Genomic DNA, 23,490 nt, shown 5'->3' with positions numbered 1-23,490 from the left:
GCCGATCGTATGGTCGGTGGTTCGAATCCCCGCGGCGGGGTGAGCTCTCATCTTTTGGTCCCAGCTCCTGCCCACCTAGCAGTTTGAAAGCACACTTAAGTGCAAGTAGATAAATAGGTACCGCTTTATAGCAGGAAGGTAAACGGCGTTTCCGTGTGCTGTGCTGGTGCTGGCTCGCCAGAGCAGCTTTGTCACGCTGGCCACGTGACCCGGAAGAGTCTCCGGACAGCGCTGGCCCCCGGCTTCTTGAGTGAGATGGGCGCACAACCCTAGAGTCGGACACGACTGGCCTGTACAGGCAGGGGTACCTTTACCTTTACCTTACTTTTTCACTAGTTTCACAGAGGCACTAGAAGTTTTGCATAGACAGCTACCTGGAAGGCACATGCCTGTGCACAATGACTTTTTCCAGGATAAGATCCACTCACTTGGCCATGCAGTGCCTAAGCTAAATGCTGGATTCTTCTTCATCTGGAATTGTGAGGTCTGTGTGGGCAGTGCAGTGCATCCAGAAAAGAATTGTGTTTGTGCAGAATAGCTGACTCCACATAGTACCTTTTTATAATATCTGAAGAGTGTACCCTACATCACCATTGTGGAGTTAAACTGCATGAGTGGCCCCCTTGTGCAGTCACATCTTAGGGGACATCAGGTGAACCTACTTTTTTAGGGCAGGGAGTCATTATCACAGAGGGCTCATTCCTACTTTGCCCCACAAAGCCCTGTCATTTGGAGAAACTGCATTAAGCAGAGGACAATAGAGACATATGGGCTGGTGTCATTGGTGAGGCCCCACTATATATCATCCAAGACACACACAAAACCCTCAGCAGAAGGGAGAGGTGCGCTAAGTAAACATGCAGAGAGGGTTTGAAAGAGACACAATGGAAGTGGTGTCTCCGCTGAGTCCACCCCTCCTGAGCACCTGCTTTATGAAAAGAGGCTACCCTGGGGGCCATTGTGGAACTATCAGAGCCTCATAAAAACAAGAGATGAAGAGCCTTTTTAAGCACACACATTTGCCCTGCCCCAGGTCAGTGTGAAAGATAGCCCATGGGCCTTGCAAACGTAGTTTATGTTTGCATTTCCCCATAGTTTCTCCTTGCTCTTAGGATGCCCTCTGTGAGTTCAGTAACTAAGGGTCCACACCTAGAGGTCCGCTTTCAGTCATACCTCTAAAATGATAATAATTGTACCACTGCAAGTTCTTGTGAGCTCCTTCCCTTTCATAGCACCCAAAGAAGTTGCTGCCCTAGCTCAGTCCCCCCCCCCGCCTTAACAAGGTACTCTTGAGGTGCTTTTGTTCAAAGCAGGTTTAATTTTTAAACATGGTTTGTGTTGCTGTTCCATTGCCAAAAAATGTGCACCTATGAGCCAAGACAAAATACAGTAAAGGTTTCTGCAGCTGCTGGTCCAGATGTTTCTCTGCATCTTATGAGAAAATTAAGAAATTACATATGCAGCTGTGCATGGTACTTACACAACACAATTGAAGGAAGAAGACCCTCTGAGAAGGAAGGAGTGCAAGAAATTGGTTTATGCACAATGCTGTTGCGAGTGCAGCATTCCAACCCAAATGGCCTTCATGCTTCCCAGATGGTACTCTTGGTTAGTCTTCGTTGCCACATTGAGATTCTGTGCTTGTGCAGAATACCCAGATATACATGTTTGTAGTGGAGGAGAGGTGCAATTTGCCTCCTGTACCTTACTGACTATGGAACTTTAGGAACTTGAAACCTTAAGTAAATATGACATTATTTCCTTTCCTTTCCGTCTATCTCTTTTTATTAGCTCTATATGGCCTTTCAAACCATTTGTCCCTCACTTTATAAACCACCATGAATAGTTAAAGCCAATAAATAGGGTTGTAATCCATTTTATCTTTGGGTATAGAATGTAAATTGTGATCTCCCTTGACTCTGTAATTCAGATATTGCAACAGCTGCCAGGGTAATCAGAATTCACAGAAGAAAGGGGCAGAGCTCACTCAGTAGCAGACATGCCTGGCATACACACAGCTCCGTTTCAATCCCTGACATCTCCAGGAGGGGCTGGGAAAAACTCAAGCCAGAGGAGCCAATAACAGTGTGAACTTACGGTAGCCAACATGGTGCCCTTTGGATGTTGGATTACAGTGCCCACCAGCCCTGACTGTTGGCCGTTCTGGCTGGGGCTGATGGGAGTTGGAGTCCCAACAAGATCTGAAGAGCCACAGGCTACCCCCTGCCTCCCCCCGCCCTGGCATAGACAATTCTGAAGCAGATGGATCAATGGCCGGAGTTAATATAAGGAACATTCCTTTGTATTTATGTTCAGGTGACATGATTCCATATCAGGGACCTTTTAAATATATATTCTTCCTTTCCTTCAGTTGATAATGAGCTTTTCCCTGCCCTGCTTCTGTTCTGTGCCAGTGTCTATAGACCATGTCACTAATGCATTTTTACCATATTTATTTATTTATAAAATTTGTATACCCCCCTTCATCTGAAGATCACAACATAAAAATGCAAAATGACAACAAAAGATCACAAGAGATGTGGGTCATTATGTTTTCATCTAGATTCATCTTTCTCTTTGTGTTTTTTTTTTATTTCTCTGAGTACTAGAGTAGGACTATTAGCGTTGCCTTGAGTACTGATAAACCTAAACCATAGCTCCCTGCAACCCTACCTGGACTGTGATAGTCTGGCCTCAGCCATGTTAATTATTTTTAATCTGGCTTTAAGATTTTGTTCCCTTTGAATCCTTGTGATTTATGACTGTTCAGATTTTTTATTGAGGACTGGTACAAGTTGGTGTGAAACTTGGAACAGTGAACACACTTTGGTTTAGATGCACAGCCATTCAATTTTCACAATTAAATACTTGTTTGGGTCCCTCAGATGTTCCCATCTCAGGACTAATATTTGATTCCAGTTGTAGAGTTGCAAAGACTGTGTACAACTGTTCCAGCATTGGCCAGCACCAGAAATTCATTAATGATATGTCAAATGCACACACCTTATACCTCAATGAATTGTGATGCTGCAGGATGTTTTATGTTTTTGAATATTTTTGTTTTGCAAGGAGTTTAGAACACCATAAAGAAAGCAAATTTACTGATGCCTTTAAGTGACTTTCAGGAGCTGTTCTTCAATAAAACAGCTGAATTTTACTACATGGCAACATGACTTTGTGTGTGTGCATGTTACTGGCAGTACTCAGAGTTCACAGCCGATAAAAAGATCCTCATACAGGATTGGATATTGACTATTGAGGTCATGAGGAAGTCTAAGCAAGATGTCACATTGATGAAGGGCATGTAGATACGTATTGCTGGGATACTGTGCTGATGAGCTGTGTGCTTTTATGATGCCTGCCATTTTTCAGGAAGGAAAACCACATAAATCTGTGAAAATGTAGCTTTTGATTACTTACCTTTTAAAACGCACTGCTGAGGCAGTTCTCCACAAATGTCAAGACTTGAAATGGTAAAACTGATGACTGCAGTTGTGCTTACAGTTATTTGCTCTCAAATCCATTAATATAAATGAAATTTAAGTGCACTTAAGTGAGCGCAGTGTTGCTGCTGAGATTCGTACGATTCTAAATGGTAGCTATAGAGCAATACTCTGAAATGGTCTGATGTTTGCTGGCAGAGCTTTCTTCTTCCTTCTCATTTGTTCTCATTAGGGATGTTATCAAGGGTCAGAAAAAGTGCTCAGTAGGGATACTTCTGAAGCTGAACAGGAAAGTGGAATGGGCATGTTCCTTGGTCCAACTACCTTTCCTTCTCCCCCTGCCTTTCCCCATTGTTGTATAATTTCAGCAAAATGATACTGTGGTGTCTTTATGAAATATGGTTTGTTTACACACATATACAACCCAAGCCTACAATGGAGGAGCTTAAAGCACTGACACCCCAAGGGGTTTTTGTTTTACCTACGGCCACAGCCTTGGATTCCAGCAGAAATCAGACATGGTTCTGTCTCCAAACTGCCTAATCTTCAACCTTTGTGGTAGTTTCTACATTACACACACACACACACCCTCAACTCTGGCCTTTGTCTTTCTAACTACCAGTGAGTTGAGGGAGGCCCATCCATTTTCTGTCTGGCAAAGAGCCACTTCCTTTGTTACCTTAATGACCTATACCTAGAGGGCCATTACCTCACCAGGAAGCTAGCCTGGCTATTCAAGGAATTGAATCTGTTCTGGATTCAGGAATTGGAACGGGGCTCAGGCATACAACCTACCCCTGCCCTGCAACTCTTAACACTATTTTTAGATACAATTAAAGGTTCAGGTGCTAGGGGGTGACTTGGAATGCTCTTGTCTTTTCAGCATTCCAGCTGCATACAATACATGCAGGTGGGTTCCAAGTATTACTGCCACATGCTTTCTCACTGCTCTGGAGCTCTTCAGGCCGATTGACATGACGGCTTCAGTGGAAGCCAGCATAGAAAAAGTTTGCATCCCAGACAAAAATGTGGCTGTTATGGATTCCTCGTGGCAAAGCTCTCATTTGTAGACCTGGCTCTGCCATTACTATTGGATTCTCACTCGCTGGATCATCACCTTGTCGTGGTGAGTGGATTTGCACGTTCCTATGACCCTTGTGAGCGAAGCCGTCGGGAATCTCGTACTCCCAGCAGGGTCACCCAAGGTGGTAAGGTCAAAGGGAAGGAGCTAGACAGAGAATGAGCCAAGAAGTCCTCAATGGAAGAACAGGAGGATGATAACAAACGGTATGTTACAACAGCTGTGAAGGTGGATGAAGGCTGCAACAGATAGGAATCTACTGGCTCGTCGTGACTACTCATGCCATCGGAACAGAGCCCTACTGCGAAGACTGTGCATTGGTCAGCATGCACTGATCTACACACATAAAGCAAATTCACACACAGGCGTCTTCCAAAAACCCATCCCAAACCCCAAAAGTCCCATGGCGATCGGCAAATGGTAACAGGGGCAGGATCGACAAATCTGGAAGCCCCTAGTCAAGAACTGGCACATGGGCTGTGGATAGATTCAGTTGTTCTGACTCAAGGAATGAGGCAGTTGAGCAGCTCGGCAGCTGTATCCATGACTGAGCAGCCCTTTTTAGGATCCACTCTGCTCACCCCAAAAAGGAGGAGGGAGGGGCTAGAAAAGGTGCCCTAAACATAGTCTGCCTCCCTTTTTCCCTGTCTGGATTAAAACCATGTTTATGTAAGACAATCTTACTCGGCTACGAGTGATCAAGAAAGAGAGAGAGAGAGAGAGAGAGAGAGAGAGAGAGAGAGAGAGAGAGAAAGAAAGAAAGAAAGAAAGAAAGAAAGAAAGAAGACTACTGGATTAGATGTGTCTACAGGTCTGAGGCACGTGTGCTTTAAAGCACCATTAGTTGTTGTTTTTTTAAAAAAAGATGTAAGCCTACCTTGAGTCATGCTTAGAAAGGTATAAGCACCTTTCAGTAGCTTATAGACTCCAGGAGTAGTAGGCATGCTCTGCTTCCTAATGAACTCTTTTTCCAGGGGAAGAAGGGAACTGGACTGCCAACTTTTTACCAGTGGGACATAACCTTTGTTTTACCTCAAATCCCTTGTGACCCACTGATTGTTCTTTACAGCTGGCCTGGGGAAATTGCTTAGATTTGTCACCAGAACCAGACATTAATTACAAGTTTAGCTGAAAGGCATATGTGGCAGACAATAGCACAGCATGGAAGTAGTGTGTGTATATGGAGCAGGGGGTAGAGATCTGGTTCAGAACTTACATTCTGCTACTATTTTCAGTTTAAAGTGCTGTCTGCTGGCCTAGTGATTGGCTGAGGACAAAGGGAGAATATAACATGCAGATCTGAGCTCATGGTACATTTGCTACATTCCATGTTAGAGAACCTAAGGAGAAATATCATTTGCCTTGCATCCACCAGTAGCAGGTCTTTCAGTGTTGTGGCCCCTTTAATGTGCAATTCATTACTATTGTGAAAAGGCTGCTCCAACAATTGAGGGTACAACCCAAACCTCCTTTTCACCAGGTTAGAAGGGGGTATTGGGCAAATGTGCCCATCAGTCCACCTCTGGTGGCCTCCACCCACACTCCGTTGACACAAACGTGGTCCAGCTAGCAAGATTTAGTGAAAAGACCAGAAATGAGGCAGTCAGAGGCTGGGCTGACCTGCCCCAGGGTCCACTGGATCGCAAGCTGGCCCAATGGCAGTGGGCCTGATAAGGGCTGGATTGCTGCACCAGCTTCAGGCTGCCTACCTTCCTTCTGCCCAGTTGGTACATGTGGCAGGGCTCCTGCTTTAAGAATGGCTGGCAAAAGCCAGGTTTTGGCTTCCACCTTTCCTCGTTTTGAGTCTACTCTTTTCTTTTACATGCATACTCAGTACTTTTTTATTTACCCAAAACTATACTGAATGAAATTCTTAACGATTTCCCACTGCTTATCTTCTAGTGTTATTTGTTATTTAAACTCTATTACTTTTGCTGCACATTTTATACTTATCTTTAGTTTTCTATTCACCACTATGATATTATAATGTGAGCAGGTGATGAATAAATAATATTCCAAACAGGTTTGATTCAATGACTCAAGAGTTCTTCACATTTCTTTCTGGTATTCTTCTGTAACCATCTGTTAAAATGAACCTGAACCTGAATAGATGCCCAGTTTTTGATTAACAAATTGTTAGTTTGGTGCAGCTTTTATTGTATGTTCAGTACACTTATCAAAGTTCCTTGGTATTGCCCCAGGCTTCTCTGAATTTTTCTTTATGTAAGAATTAGGGAGGGGGGCAATGAGTTTTGGAATCTGGAGTTTTCCCATAAATACCAATAATTTAAAGAATTTTGGTTTATTTTTGTTTATCTTTTATTTGTTTCTCTTTCTTGAGGATTAATCAGCATGTGAAATAGAAAAGAGTCCCACACTTTTACAAACCTTCACTGCAGTCAGTGAATTACACAAATTTTAATTTTGAAACTGTTGGGGCAGGGGTTTATAACTTTGTGCAATGAGAACTAAATTGATTTAGTGCTATATCATTAAATCTTTCTGCATAGTAAAATAGGGAAGAGAGAGATGTGAACCAGATATGTTCACATTTTCTACTCAATGCCTGTGGTTGGGTACACATGCTTGTAAAAGTGAAATCTATGGTCAGATTAGTGTGATGTTAAAACATGGAAGAGAGCTTGTGAGCTGTTTCTTGTAGTCTGCAAATACAGTGAGAAAACATCTTCATGTGTCCCTGTATTTATTTCTGTACTTAGGTAGCATATCCCATTATTTCCAGCACACTACAGCTATGCCAAATCTCCCAGTGTTATATATCTCTATTAGTTATCTGTGAATTGCAAGGACATTTTTTTAAATCTCCTGGCGAGCAAATGCAGAAGAGAAAATGCTCCTCTTTCATGTACAGAGTCAGACACACACCAAATTGAGTCTTGTCTGTAGACTCAAGTTGCACAAGTTGGTGCAAGTAGCACATGGATTGGAACAAGTTCTGATATTTTGTTTGTGTCCAACTCCAGTTTGTGTCCAACTCCAGTGACATCAATAGAGATACATGAAATATTTGGGCACTTCTCAAAGACAGAAAGGTTTTATTCAAAGCATAAAATCCTTGGTTATCTGCTTCCAGGTATGCAAAGTTGTGAATTCAACCACCCTAACTTGCCTGGCTCCCTCCCTCACTCTGGAGTACCGACCCGGTTTGGATGCTGTTGAGCGACCTGATGAGTTTGGATTCATCTTTAACAATGTTCAGTCCTTGCTGATTTACAATGACACCAAGTTTATCTACTACCCAAACCCTACCTTTGAACTTCTGAGTGCCACTGGGGTGCTGGATCAGAAGCCAGGCTCACCCATAATCTTGAAGGTAAGATGATGAACACAGCCCTGATAAGAGCACAAACCCAAACTCATTGGAACACCAGATTTCAAATCTTGCCCCCATTTGACAAATCTCCCTATGTATTTATTGCATTAGGACCACTTAACACTTTACATTTTTAGGTGCACACATTGGATTTTTTAATTGTGCGTCTAAAATTGTAATGTCCAACAGAGGTCTCCACTAACGGAAGAGGAAAGCAGACAATATTTGATGATTCCCCCTGCACCACCCAACAACACTTTGATGTTGGCCTCCACTAGATCAAAGACTTCGGCAAGCAGAAGAACTATTTAGTTTGCACAAGGATGCTGTTGGATGCCACTCTGAATTTTGGGAGGTGGAGGAAGGTTCAAGCTTAAATGCAGCAGACACACTCTTTCATCATGTACCTTTCCATACTAGGAGTTAGCTCTCATTAAACTGTGCAGCTGATTATCGAAACATATACCATTATCACTAATAGCTATTGGAAAATAATTATACACGGAATTTGTTACAGCATATCCTTAAAAGTACACAGCACACAGTATGTCGTAATTGTTGATTTTGTGCTGAAAAGCTGATCAAGAAGAAGCCAAGGCATTTACTAGGATCTTCATAGAACCTTCTCTCACTTATTTCCCACAGGGTAAAAATCTGTGTCCCCCTGCCACTGGTGGAGCAAAGCTGAATTACACTGTTCTGATTGGAGAGACTCCTTGTGCTGTCACCGTCTCTGAGACCCAGCTGCTGTGTGAACCACCAAATCTCACTGGGCAACACAAAGTTATGGTGAGGTCCAAGAAGAATACTTTTGTCTACCCATCTTCTGATTTTGATTTTCCCCTCTTAGTGATGATTTGGAAGTAGTATCCCTTTCTTCTCCATCTACTGTTCTGGCTTTTGACATGGAGCTGAGGTAGGGTGCAATCCTTTGATGTGAATGTCCCAGATTTTTCAGAGATACAGGAAATCCAGATGCATGTCTCCTATGAATATTATTGAAGGATGACATGGATATTTTTCTAAATAAATGAATGAATTTGATAACACACTGCAATAAAACATTTTAACTTATACATGTAAATATATAATACCTTGTAGAAGTTATTGCTGCAGGGAATAGACTGTGGAGGAAATGGACATCAATGACTATTCACCATGATGGCTGTGTTCTATTGCACTGCCGGGGACAGTGTGGAATGACCAGTGGGAAGAGTACTGTTGCACTCTGGTCCTGCCATTATAGCCATCTGGTTGGCCATTGTGGGAATAGGATGCTGGACTAGATGGATCTGTTGATTGATCCAGTAGGGTTCTTCCTATGTAGACAGGAGGTTCTGTATTTGTAGAACCTTTTTTTTTTTTTTAGCCACACACACATTACACAAGCACAAACTGGATCAGTGTGAATTTTGCATGGTAATATATAGCAGCAATGGATAAATCAGATTTAGCTCTGACCTTCTACCTGATAAGTCTGAAACCCCATAGCTGTTGAAAAATAAAAAGTGCCATCACACTTTTGAGCCTAGCTAGCTTTATTGCAGCAAGAGGTTTTGCAGACAGCAAAACATGTAAGTTGGTGTGTTGGGCTCCCAACACAGTGGGAAGCAAACCCCTCATCTCAGCTCATGCTAGCATAAGCTATAGCTGAAGACAGGATTAGCTTGTCTGTCAGGTTTATTGATGAAAACCATTTATTCAGCTTCATGCTCTAAGGGCACAATTGCGCCAGATACATCCCATAACAAATAAGGCACAATGATGGAAGACAAATAACCATTTTAAAAATGGTACAAGGACAATAGTGTGGACACAGACTATTTGTTGTTTGTAATTTTGCTCCATTCAGATGAAGAAGGGAGGCATAATTCTATGAGAATTTTTACACACTTGTTTTATAACTGGTTTCTTGAAACAAGGTGATAGGATTAGAAGTAGATGTTTTTCTTCCTGCTAGTCTCAACTTTAATAGATATGGTAGCAAAGTGCTAGTGTGTTACCTCATTTTTAAGCTAATCTTTTCACCTAAAATGAATGAGCCAGGGAGCACAAGGGAAATTACAGTTGTATGATAATGCCCCATTCAAAATACTGCCACTGGTGTATAATATAATACAGTTAATGATCAAACAGGCAACCTCTGAAGAGTTTTGGCAGTGCTTGCATGATGCTTTGGTTCCAGATCATTTTCTCAGGTTTACCCACTGAAAAGGATTGAACTGAAATGCAGAGGAAAGGTGCATTTATTGAATAAGGCAGTATCTCTTGGGACTCTTATTTATTGTATTTGGAGGACAAACCAGTGAAGCTGGTATCCTTACATTTCAATTCCCCAAAAGAAGTTGGTCCTTTAATCAAACCTGGCTAACGATCTTCCAAGTTTATTTTGCTGGGATCTAGTAAAACCTTATCTGCTTTGTGTCTTATACTCTCGGGTGCCAAGTCATAACAGCTCCCTGTTGAAATAGCACTGTAACATAGCCCTTTCCCATTAGTATCTGCACTTATCAGAGGCCATAGCATGTTCTGCAAAACTTAGTCCATCCTTAACTGTCTATCTGTTTATTTGCCGCAATCCCATGGTTTACCCCAGGCCCCCGCCATTCCATCTCTTTTGTTTTTCCTCTCTTCTTTCCTACTTCCTCTTTAAACTTCTTGGTCAATGAAATTGTCATTCTGTCTCTAATGTCCATGGTTTACAAAGGGAAGCTGAAAGCTTGTGAAATGAAAGTCAAATGGAGCCATCAGATAATCAGAACAAAGCCCAGAGATAGTGCCGGGATGACGCATTTATCGCAACTTGAAGCCTTTTCTGTGTTTCAAGTAGGTTGTGCCCTTTCTCTCTGTAGATAGACAAGACCATGCAAGCAGTGTCTGTGATTTGGCAGACCAAACTTTAGACTGTGTGCCCTCTGAAGGCATAGTTGGCTCTTTGGGAATTATTCCCAGAGCAGGTCTGACATGGGCAGGGGACCACTGTCAGGTATTAGTCCTTGATGACACACATTTCTAAAGAAAAATCCTGCGAAGATGACTACTGGAGCAAAAATAGAAGTTTCTTTCCGTAGAACAGCTCCTATGCAGATAAGCAGAGAGACACATTTAGAGCCTGTAATAGAAATTCTAAGGGTCTTTCTGGGGGTGGCCCACCCTGTTTTGATGCTCAAGGTGAAATGGGAGATGCCATCCTGCCACTGCTGCTGCTGCCTGAACCACCAGGAGAGAAGTTGTGCTGGCATCACCACTGATTTCAAGTAAGATGTTGCATGATCCGCAAGTTCCTATGTGATTTTGGCGAGCTCTCTCCTGAAATCGGCACCAATGCAGGCACTGCTTCTCTGCCAGGAGTGGAGGTGGTGGGACAGGCAAGGTCAGCTCTGAGGTCTTCCTCAGAAGCAGGTTGTTGACACTGTTTGATGCTTTGCACAACAGTTGGCATTGTTAGTATCTTGGCTCACAGGCAGAGGTACCTGGCCTCCCCCGAGGCAATTGAGCGAGATACTGTGTTTACCTTCCGTCTGCTACCCCGGCAGGCTAGGTAAACAAACCCTGAGATTCTTCTCATTAGACGTGAGAAAGAACACACCCTCTGCTTCTCTGCTTCTCTCTCCCTTCCTGCATTTCCCAGGGAGGGGAAATGAGACAGACAGGAGTCCTTTTTACATGATTTATTCCTGTCACTCAGCAGTACATAGAAATGTGACTGCTCCCTTCAGTCTCCATCAGAAGAGACACAAACTCCTCCCCTGTACTTCCAGCACAGGTCACATGACACTCTGAGCTAACATCCAGTGCTCAGTACAGAGAATAGGCTCCACCTTTTCCCCAACAGTACAGCTGCAAACCACAACATCCTGTTTTGCATTCCAGCCATCTGGAGCTGGCTTTTGCCTTGGTGCTTTTTCCCAACAGGCATGACCTCCTTCCTAAGTAGGTATCTTCTCCCTAGACCACTCTACTTGAGAGCACTGCGATAAAGTTTGATGACTATGTCCAATGTCTTTTGCTTGACTAGGTGCATGTAGGTGGCATCATCTTCTCCCCTGGCTCAGTGAATGTGATCTCGGACAGCCTCCTTACCTTGCCAGCTATTGTCAGCATTGCAGCAGGAGGCAGCCTTCTTCTCATCATCGTAATTATTGTCCTCATTGCCTACAAGCGCAAATCTCGTGAAAACGACCTAACCCTCAAGAGGCTACAGATGCAGATGGACAACCTAGAGTCTCGGGTGGCCCTCGAATGCAAAGAAGGTCAGTAGTACTACCCCTGGTATTCTCCTCCACTAATCTGGTAATGTCTAATGACACATGAGAAAAGGTCTACTTAAGCAAGGGCTTGTGCATGTGTCTTTCACAAAAAGTATATTCACAGCACTGCCTAGCACAATTTGACAGAGGCATCAGAGGGATCTAGAGAAGTTCCTTATCAGTGAAAATGAGTTTCCCTTGTTTCACTGACAGTGGCATAATTTGTGAATGAAGGGAAGTGCATCATGAAGATCAGTTTCAGAAGACTGTGGGAAGCTGTATATTCTTGATCTCCAGTAGATCCCTTCTCCTCAGGTTATTGCTAATATGTGATGTCCATTAACAAATGACTAAGGCATCTGTTTCATGGTCTCAGACTGATGGTGTCAACTTGCGTGGCCAGCAGCAGCTTGAGCCTGTCTTGGCTGGACAGAAAACCAGGTAGAACATAGGAACCAAGAGACATGTTACCGCAAGCCGATAATCACCAGCCTATGGCAAAACTACCGTAACTGGGTTCGATTTGCTAATCTTAATTGTTCTTACTGAGCAATGAAGTGGAAAACAATTTCCCAGGTAACCTGGTTCAGAATGATTTCTGGCTTTGTATGTACAGAGTCTTAAAACTTGCTTTATTAACACATGTCATGGAGCCAAATAACTGAAATCCAAAAATGGCTCAGTTGATGCACCAGCTGTGGCTGTGGATGGGCATTCTTTGCCACAGAGGACACCTGGGAGTCCATGGACAAATATGGTTCGAAGAGAACCCCTAAACTGTGTATCTGTTCTTTCAGAGGGAGTGCAGTCCCATGTAGAACAGCCAGACTCCCCAGTCCTCAGACCTGGGAACAACTTACCCACAATGCTCCTTCTTAGCATGTTCCATCTTCAGTCTACTTTTCCTTATCCATTCCACCAGTACATCCAGGTGCTAGTTTAGCTTATGCATGGTTTCTCCTGACTCATATTTAATAGAAAAGTAGAGTTGAGTTTCTTAGTGCCCCATATATCCTCCCAATGACTTCATATAGATGTTAAATAGCATTGGGGGAAAGCAGTGCACAATATGTAGTCCATCAATGCTAGTCTGGTAGTGGCCATGCAGATAGGAGCAGAACCACTGTAAATGGTGCCTCTGGCTCCCTACCCCCAGAGATGGTCCATGAAGATACCATGGGTTGATGGTATCAAAAGCTACTGAGATCCAATAGTAGCAGTAGGGTTGCACTCCCCTACCTGTCCCTTGAAGCAGGTCATCTGTTACAACCACCAGGATGATTCTGTGCCAAACCCAGGCCTGAACCCAGACTAGAATGGGTCCAGATAATTTGCTTCCTCCATAAGTGCCTGCAGCTGAACTGCCAGTCAGCACCCCACAAATTTGTATGAACAAGCCAGGATGGGCAAGGGTCAAAAGGGCAAGCAGTGGGATGGACAACCAGAAGCATCTTATCCATATCCTCAGGTCTCAATCACTGGAATTGATCCCACAGAATTGGATGAAACCATGCACAGTATGGCTTACTGAACACAATATTAGCAGCTTTTTGTCAATGACATATGTAGCTGATAATGGGAAATAAGTTAAGGTCTGACACTTGCAGCAACTCTCCATTCCTACCTGTGTGTGCACGGTAGGTAGGAGTGGAGAGTCGCTGCAAGTGTCAGACCTTAACTTGTTTCCCATTATCAGCTACATATGTCATTGACAAAAAGCCATGGACATTAATTTTATATTATCTTTTGTCCTCTTGGTAAGAGTTATTGCCATAGCATACTTCCTGCCTTGGTGTTACTGACTCCCAAGGCTAATTTAACCTTTCTCTTGTGTAAACTGTATAAATCTTTGGGGAACGGGTATCATTTTGCCAATACACATGACATTCAATCTTCAATTGAAGGGACACAAATGCAGCAAAGCACCAGTGTGTGAAATGGTCAGGGCAGAGAAAAGACCTGTCCCCATAATTCCACAGTGCTAAAAATTCCACTAGCCCACAACATAACTTTGTTTAAATTGAGCTTTCCTGGAACAAGGACTGCTCAACTGATGAACACAGAAAGAGAGACAAGACCACAAGGAAACACAAAGCAACGTACTCATAATCTTATCAATCCACTATGTGCTAGGATTAGACAGACTCAGACAAAAGAATCATTAACTTTTTCCTACCCTTGCACTATATACAGACTTTACTCCAAAGTAAGTGTCTGAGGATCATAATCATGGCTGTAACAACATTGTTATAGAAGATGATAGACTGCCATAATCACACATTAGGTCTGCATTCTCCGCACACTTAGCTTGGATCAAAGTCCACTGAACATTGTGGGGCTTATTTCCAAGAACATTCATCAGATCAGGATGGAAGAACCCTGCAGACACTAGGATGAGCCATTTCACACAAAACTTTGTCATTTTCACATATACACACATATTCCTTAGCACATCTGTTTTGCCTAACATAACTTTTCCCTGTTGACTGAATACATCTCCAGTACTGAACAGTACCAAGTCTTGTTTCCGTGGTAACTGCCTCCTGCTTACCCTGTTGCCTTTGATCTGGTGTGAATTTAATAGGGCCTAAACTCACGTACAGCTGTCAAATAAACATTTGGTCAATCTCTCTTAAACACACCCACTCATAAAATGCCCTCTTTTGCAGACGGAGAGGCTCAGAGCTCTCCCGTGAAGTCTGTATGCGAGGGAAGACAGTAACGAGTGTATTGGATGCAGAGACATCCATTGCCTGACTAATGTGTGGAGAACAGGATTAGCCCTTGATCCTATTTAAGCAACATGTACAGAGTTTGTTGGTGCCAGGTCATTAGGCCTTGCTGTCTGCTGACCCTTTCCTGTAGGCATTTTATGTGGATGTTAGGAAAGCCAGAAACCTTGCAATGATCCAAGTGTTACATGGAGTGAGTTAGAACCAGGCAGAAAAATAATTTACAGCCCTCGGTGACTGACAGAGTTAGTGAATGAATTCACACATTTTTACACTTCAGAACACTGAATAGGAGCGCAGGCCACCCAGTGGAGGGGGAAAGGCCAAAGTCTGCAAGTAGATGTGGAGTTTCTTGCCTGTATTTTGCACAATAAAAAAAAAATCATTTCCTATCTAGTATTCCTGCTTCACCCCAAAGCAAACATTGAAAGGGATTTTTTAAAAGAAGACGACGAAGAAGAAGACAACTTCTTCACTCTTGACTGCTTTTTAAATACTGTTTAAATATTTTTCATTGGGAAATAGAGATGAACACATTCCATGTTGTAACGTTCTGAATGGCAAGAGAGATGGGTCCTCTTCTCAAACCAATACAGCCAGGATAGCTCAGTTAGAGTGTGGTGCTAATAACGCCAAAGTTGCAGGTTCAATCCCTGTATGGGACAGCTGCATATCCCTGCATTGCATGAGATTAGACTAGATGATCCCAGGGTCCCTTCCAACTCTAAAATTTTATAATTCTTTGATTCTATTACATCGCTTCCATAGTGGTGCCATCTTGGAATTTGTAGTCCTTTTAAGGGACACTGAGATTACATTTGGAAAGTTGGGAGGTTGCTTTGTGGAGGACAGGGCAGGGGGCCTTCTATGATCTGGTTATTGGTCTGAGCCAGAAAAGGATTTGAATGCTTTTGGGGGTACTAAAAGCCCATTTATCCTTTGAAGTGAGCTTTTGAGAGCCCAGGAGTTCATTTCTGAGCCATGGTTGTGAACAGTTCAAAGGCAAGCTAGTGAGTGCCATCACTTCCCTGTTCTTCTGCCACCCTGTCTTGGGCAAAGCAGGTGAGACATTGGTGGAAGGTGCTTTGGGGGGGGACCAAACTTTTTTCAAACATTCACTGTAGAGACTTTTTTTAGAAAAAAGTTTGAGCCATTACAAGTGTTCATTATGACTCTTTCAGGTGAGCAGCAGATTCATGTATGCATGAAGAGACTTATTGTGGTTACTCAGCAGGGTACATATAACTCTGGGAATGTAGCACTCAAAGGTGACTGTTTGAGATGTGCAATTTGTTGGTTTGGGTTGTTTTCTTTTTCAATTGAAACACATTTCAAAGCTAAAAGGACAAAGAAGCAGAACACTCTTGTTAGACTGAAGTCTAATTAAGAATCAAGACATTTATTTTCAGACAGTGCTGTTGCAGATCAAAAACTAACTCTTCTCAGCAGTAGTCATGGGTGAGCAATAGAATGAATGAATGAATGAATGAATGAATGAATGAATGAATGAATTTATTACGGTCATAGACCAGAAGAAAGGGGAAAAAAAAAACATAAAAGGCAGCAATAATTTACAAGGGAATGGTGGTGTCAGTTAAAAGTTGTAAAATTATACATAAAAACAATGCACATACACACACACACACACATATACATACTCATGTATGCACTACAGTATATGTATGGGCTTAAAAAAAGGGGGGGCTTATCCAGGGGTCAGATCTTTTACTTTTTTACAGCTAATGCCCTCCGCTTGATCGCGGCCGCAGAAAACTTGGCCACTTTCAATGTTACTTCTGGGTTTTTGTCTCCTAGTAGGATTTTCAGCCGCTGAGATTCAGATCGACCTGGAAATTTCTGAACGATAGGGGAGATAAACAGTAACCTGATATCCCCGTAAAGGTCGCAGTGTAACAACACATGTGAAGCCGTTTCCACCTCCTTCAGACCACATGGGCAAACTCGTTCAGCATAGGGTGTGCCCTCGTATCTGCCCTTTAGTAAGGCAGATGGCAATACATCAAATCTAGTAAGGGTAAACGCCCGCCTATATTTTGCGATTTGTAGGTCCATCAAATATGGGGTTAGGTTAAACCCTTTTCCATAATCTTGGATAGCTGGATATTTATCTATCTTGCTCATATGGTCCTGAAGCTCTACATCTCCTATTCGCTGGCTCACCATCATTTTAGCCTTTTCAAAGCCTGAGGCTATAAGTTCTTGTGAGGAAAGCCCCAGGCCCCTCAGTTTTTCATAGAGCGACAATCTCCATTTAGACTGGAACGGGTCTAGTAGAGTCAATGGAGCCACTCCCACTGGGAAAAATATGAGTTTTAGCCAGAAATGAATCTTCAGGATCCATATCCTGGCATTAATAGGGAGTTGGCCAACCTCCAGCCTAACGGCAGTGTTAGAGACACAGGTAGGTAACCCTAGTAGGGAACGATAAAATTTAGTTTGTACAGATTCCAGGGACTTGAGTTTTTGACAATTAAATATCTGGGTGCCATAGGTCAATTGTGGAAGTATTTTTGCAACAAAGACCTGGGAGGCAGCGGGAACATATTGACCTCCTTTTCTATAAAAGAATCTTATGATAGCTCTGGAAGATCTTTGCGCATTTACAATGGAATTCTTAATCTGATGGCACCAAGACCCCTTCTCATCGAAAATTATTCCAAGATATCTAAAAGATGTTACTTGCTCAATAGGTTGGTTATTAATTTTCCATTTATGTCGGAGTTTTCTCTTGGAGAACACCATAATTTTTGATTTGGTGTAGTTTATTATTAGGTGTTCAGCTTCGCAATACTCTGTAAGAGCTCGTAAAAGTTTTCTTAGACCCACACAAGAGAAGGAAATAAGTGCCGCATCATCTGCGTACAAAAGGACCGGGATTGGTGTATTATTTAGATTTGGGGAGTGAGTACTTGCTTCCTCCATCTTTCCGACTAAGGAGTTTATATAGAAGTTAAAAAGAATAGGGGCAAGAACACAGCCTTGCTTGACACCATGGGAACTTTGGATTTCCTTTGATAGGTTCCCATAACGGTCGCATCTAACACGGATCCGAGTATTTTCATGTAGTCTACGGATAAGAAGCAAAAGACGTCTATCGATGTTTGTGACATTTAGTTTTTCCCAAAGTCTGTGCCGGGGTATCGAGTCGAAGGCTGATTTGAAATCTATAAAGGCTACATAGAGAGAGCCTCCTTTCTTTGAGGTGTATTTCTCCACTAGATGTTGCAATACCAGTCCTTGGTCTAGAGTTGATCTATGTGCCCTGAAGCCAGCCTGGGCTTCCTTTAGGATGTGCTCCTGTTCTAGCCAGTCCGCAAACTTTTCACGTAAGTGAGTTGCATAAAGTTTGCTGATGATGCTTAAGAGACTGATTGGTCTGTAATTGGCTGGATCAAGTTTACAGCCTTTCTTGAATATGGGAACGATGATTGCCAATCCCCAGTCCTCTGGTATTATTGCTGTTTGATCTATGCTGGTGAAAAGGGTGGCAAGGACTGGGGCCCACCAGTCAATATTGGCTTTGAGAAGTTCAGGAGAGATGTTATCTGCTCCCGGGGCTTTTCTGTATTTGAGTGCCTGAATAAGCCTCCTAATCTCCGCAACCGACACCGGAGGCCACTCATCATCTGCCGCACACTGTATTAGTGGCTGTGTCAGAGGCAGAGCTGAATATGAAGATTGAAAAAATGCCTCCCAAGTCCCTGCAGGTATAGTATACTCCACTTCTGAGGAAGTAGGTCGCACTCCATTTGCTACCAGTCTCCAGAAGGTGGCCGAATCTCTCTCTCTGGATGCATCTATTAGGCATTTCCATTCTCTTTTCTGTGCCAGGAGTTTTTTGTTTTTGATCAAAATTTTATAATTCCGTTTATCTTCAAACCAGCCCGTGGGGAGTTGGGGTAAATTGGCAGATCTATAATTCTTGTATTTTTTCAGTAAATTTAGCTTCATATCCTGACATTCTTGATCGAACCAGGGTTTGGAGTTTTTATATACTGAGGATTGTCTACTTGGCCTGTTCCTTTTTTCCTTCAGGGGATCTTGAAGGAGTAAAATTAGCTCCTGAAATAAATTTATCTTTAATTCATGGCTTGAGGAAGTTATGAGGTTTTCTCTCTTAATGAGGAATTCCTTTGAGCATAGCCTACTTGAAATTTCCTTATGCAGTTCATCTGTCCATCTAATGCGCGAATATCTGAGCTCCAAAGCTGTAGGGCTCGAATGCTCGATTTTTTCAGCGCAGGATAAATCCTTTCCCGCAGCCACAAGTGCACTTAATGGCAGATGATCACTGTCTAAGCGCTCCTCCACTTTGCATTCCAGAACTTTGTTTTGAAGATCATACGACACAATTATATAATCAATTGTGGAGGCGCCATTGTTAGATATAAATGTGAATTCTCCGACCTTCTCCCCCTCTGTGCGGCCATTTAATATAACCAGGTCCAACTTATTGACCAAGTGTAGTAGGCATAAGCCGGCATAATTGCAGCCTTTATCCTTTGAGATTCTAGCTGGTATTGAATGGGTTTCCTCTATAATGGGGGCTGTTTCGTGGAAATGGGCACACAAAGCCTCATCAGATTGTCCAGTTCTGGCATTTAGGTCACCTGCCACCACTACAGAGGCATCAGGAAATTGATTTAGTAGTTTGTCAAGATACTGTTCTAATTGAGCCCAAGTATTTCTTATCAGTCTTTTCTCTCTTTGTGGAGGTAGGTATACATTAATCAACAGCCAGCTTTGGGTTCTCCACTGTACTTGCACAGCTGTGGCCAGATGGTCTAGTGGGTCTAGTTTTTTAAATGTGGCCCTTAGCCTTGTTGAGATTAAGGTAACTAACCCACCTTTAATAGAATGATTTTTACAGTTACCATATAAATGTCAGCCCTATAAAATGAAGCACCAGTAAATTTTCTCGGATAAGTCGATAGGGTTAAAATCCTATACCCACTTACCTGGGAATAAGTCCCATTGAACTCAATGGGGAATGCTTCTGAGGGAAATGGTTTAGGATTGCACAGGACCTAAAGGTCTTCTAGAACATTTCTGAGTTCTTGGAGATTTAAAAACTCATTATTGCAATCACCCCACATCTTCATATTTTGCCATGTCATCTAGCTTCTCATTCAGGTTTCCACAAGCAAGACAACCCCAGTGTGGTCTCCCAAGCAGGGTTATAGAAACTAATTTGAATGTAAGCTTATCTCATCAAGCAAGAGCAAGCTGTTTTGAGCCATTCTGCACTGACCAAAGTGTAGTGGAAAACAATAGCCAACTGTGGGTGGGCAAGTTCTGGGTATCTAGACCTCTCAGGGTTTTAGTTAGGTCCCATCCTGAATGTGGAACTTTTATGGGGCAGGGCGGTGGTGGTGGAGTTAGTCTTCACTTTTGGTGATATAATGAACAGAATGCAGGCAGTATTTTATCCAATTGATCACTGGGAAACAGTGTTACTCCTGCCTTCCAGTGTTGTGGCAAGTGAACACAATAATAATAATAATAATAATAAAATAATAATAATAATAATAATAATAAATTTTATTTATATCCCGCCCTCCCCAGCCGAAGCCGGGCTCAGGGCGGCTAACAACAATAAAACAGTACAAAGTACAACATAAACAACATTCTAAACAACGTTCTAACAAACAATGACAAGCATCAGGCCCTTATCTATTTCCCCCCCAAATATATTTTATTTCACTAATTCTTTAATACAGCTAAAAATATTAATATGTTAGACTACCTGGCATGGTTATTCTGCAACAATTGCTTGTTCCCTTAAACCCCCTCCTAACAAAATTCCACCTACAGGGTATATTGTAGTGTTTTCCTATTGTATATTCTTGTCTCACTGCAAATTGGAACTGAATGCTCAAGAAATTATTCACCAAAGGTTAATATGCAATTTTCACAAGGTAGGATTCTCTCCCCCGCCCCCAGCAAAAGAACCCTGCAGTTCTGAAAGTTATGCTATCCTTTGTCACATGATGGGGAAACACTAGTAGGGTGATCAATTTTCCATTGCTAAAAAAAAGAACAAGAGTGCTAATTTATATATTTAGATGCAGATTTAGGGGGGGAATTACTATAATTTATATAGAAATAAGATATATCTCCCCATAGTAAAAACTACCCTGGTGAGGAACTTCAAGGTCCCTGCTCATTCTCCTTAAATATTTTAATCTTTTACACCTTCAAATACAGAACTATCCCTTATAGAGGAGGACACATGACACCCAACACACCAGCAAAGTTCTCATTTGCGAAGAAATGTAAATAACATTAACTTGTTCAGCAGGGAAGTCTACTGTCTTTTACCATAGCAGATTTTAATGAGGACAAAGAAACACCCCCTAATCAGCACTGGTATTTTTTACAAATAAGTATGCAATTATGTTTGCATCTTAGGGCCAGTTTACATTCACCAGAACAAGCCTCTCCAGTGTGTGTGTGTCTTAGGAGAGCATCCGCGTTTGCACAGTGCCGCTATGCCAACACTTAATGTGTTGGAGGCATGACAGGTGATGCTGCCATATGCGCAGAATGTTTCTGCAGTCCTTCCTCCTTGAAAAGGGGAGGAAGGACTGGATATATTGTACATGCACACTGCCATGAAACATGTTGGACTGCCGCCAGCATTTAGAGTTTTCGTGCTCTTTCCCTATGCACATCAAAAGCCCATTGCATGAAGCCTGTTGCAGTCCTTTACACCTGCAGTTCTCTACCCCCACTTGAAAGCATTGTTTTCTTCCTGGGCACTGGCTAATGCCATTTAAGCTGCAGAGCATGGGGAAGGAATCCATGTACTAGCCACAGCAAAAAAACCCAAAAACATTTAGGGTGAGGTGTGGATAGAGTGAGTGAGTGACTGTGAAAGAGAAGCTGCACAGTACAGTGATTTAAAAATAGGATCTTTATTTTTATCTAGTGCCTTTCAAGGCATTTTCAGTGCTTACATACAAGGTGTGAACAGCATACAAATTAGCAAGTCTGTTTTGTTCTCAGCATCTGTTCTTTGCATTGTGCTTCTCTTTCTCTCTCTCATGCTGGGGAAGTGGCTCCCAGCTTGAGGGCATGTCTGAGTGACACAGAGAGGTCTAGAGTAAACGAGCTTCCCTGAGCTGGCTCATTTGCAGTCCTTGATTGCTTGTACTGCAGCCTGCATTTCCAGTGCTCACTTCTGATTGTCTTGTCTTTCTCCCTCCCTTTCTCTAATAGCTTTTGCAGAGCTGCAGACAGACATCAATGAGTTAACCAGCGACCTGGACCGCTCAGGGATCCCGTACCTTGACTATCGCACATATGCCATGCGGGTCCTCTTCCCTGGCATAGAGGACCACCCTGTCCTGCGTGAACTAGAGGTAATGAAATAGCAGCACATTCTCCCTGTCTCTCTGTTTCATCAGGTAGCAAGCGTTGTTGCTTCCCAGGTTCCCACTAGGAAGCTAGATTGAAACCTACACAGCTGTGAAAGCACCTTTCTGCCTCCCACGCTGAATCTTATTAGAAGTGCTGGGCCAAGCACATTGAACACATTGAAGTTCGCTGTAACAAAAGGCTTGTGTTTTGTGTAGTTTACACGCAGTTTGCTTCCTCTTGATTTCTTCTGTGTGGCTTCAGTCCTACTATTCCCCACACCCCCAGTTGCTGAAGCCCCATGACCAGCAGCTGTTTAAAGGTTTCTTGAATTCTCTGTTTGTTGAAAGAAAACCAGAGAGTGGGGGTGTCTGGGAAAAATTACACTCTGCTTGTGCCCCAAGGAAAACAATTCTCCTGTTTTGCAAAGAACAAAACCCAACAACTTCTCAAATTTTCTACATCTCTTCCTCCGCTTGGCAGAGCTCTTGGACCTTGGTCACATCCCTTCGGCTTTGACCGCTGAAAAATTGTGTTGCCAGCCATCCCAATTTTGAGTTACTTTTTATATAGATAAAGCAAGTGCAGGAGCAGATGGAACCCATTATTCAGTATGAAAATGCTGCTGCTGGCATTTGACCATGGAAAAATAAAAGAAGGAGCATTGCCATCAGTTGCATTTCTGTGCATTAGTCGCATATGCTGCCTTTGTGAGAGTAATAACATGGAAATGCCCATGCCTCAATAGTCCTGTGAAGCTGTTTGCATTTCATTTTTCCTGCTGCTGGATCCTGTACAAACATTTCTGTGTCCCCTTTGCCTTGTCAGTCAAGATTCTGCTGCAGAATGTAAGGAGATCTGCAGCCTGCCTCTTCCTACTCCCAGTTTGCAAAAAGGTTACACATGATGGCAGAGAAAATTCAATGACTGCATATAGGGTAGATTAACAGCTTTGCTGACCTACTATACTTCTGCAGTACCCTGCCGATAGCTGTTTAACTTATTGATCAATATACGAAGTCCTTCTCTGGGGCTCTAATTAAAACAAGCCTGGTAGCTACTGTTCGTAGCTCAAGTGGTAGTATTTTGAAGACTTGGGCTTGGAGGATCAGACCTAAGTGAAAGAAATATACACTAGGTTTTATTTTTCAAGTGTGTTTTTACAATAAAAAGAAAATTGACCAAGCCCAATGGCAAAAATGTGCTGTAGTACAAGTCTCATGGGTCATCTGACAGGCTTGCACAACACTTCTTATTTTACTACTAAGCC

General features: G+C 42.6%; 1 protein-coding gene across 2 annotated transcripts in view; it reads left to right on the top strand.

Annotated features, from left to right (window-relative positions):
* Positions 1 to 23,490, top strand: part of PLXNA2 (plexin A2) — a 400,751-nt gene that overhangs the window by 325,110 nt on the left and 52,151 nt on the right. For both annotated transcript variants that reach the window (XM_082228275.1, XM_082228274.1), the window contains exons 18-21: positions 7,619 to 7,858; positions 8,504 to 8,647; positions 11,877 to 12,111; positions 22,083 to 22,225. In XM_082228275.1, the coding sequence (XP_082084401.1) occupies positions 7,619 to 7,858; positions 8,504 to 8,647; positions 11,877 to 12,111; positions 22,083 to 22,225 (762 nt within the window). The remainder of the gene's footprint in view (positions 1 to 7,618; positions 7,859 to 8,503; positions 8,648 to 11,876; positions 12,112 to 22,082; positions 22,226 to 23,490) is intronic.

Source organism: Podarcis vaucheri (assembly GCF_965113315.1).
Source record: "Podarcis vaucheri genome assembly, chromosome: 6".
In the NCBI taxonomy this organism is placed as follows: Eukaryota; Metazoa; Chordata; class Lepidosauria; order Squamata; family Lacertidae; genus Podarcis; species Podarcis vaucheri.
The sequence above is the reverse complement of the archived record's forward strand: the minus strand, read 5'-3'. Positions and strand labels throughout refer to the sequence as shown.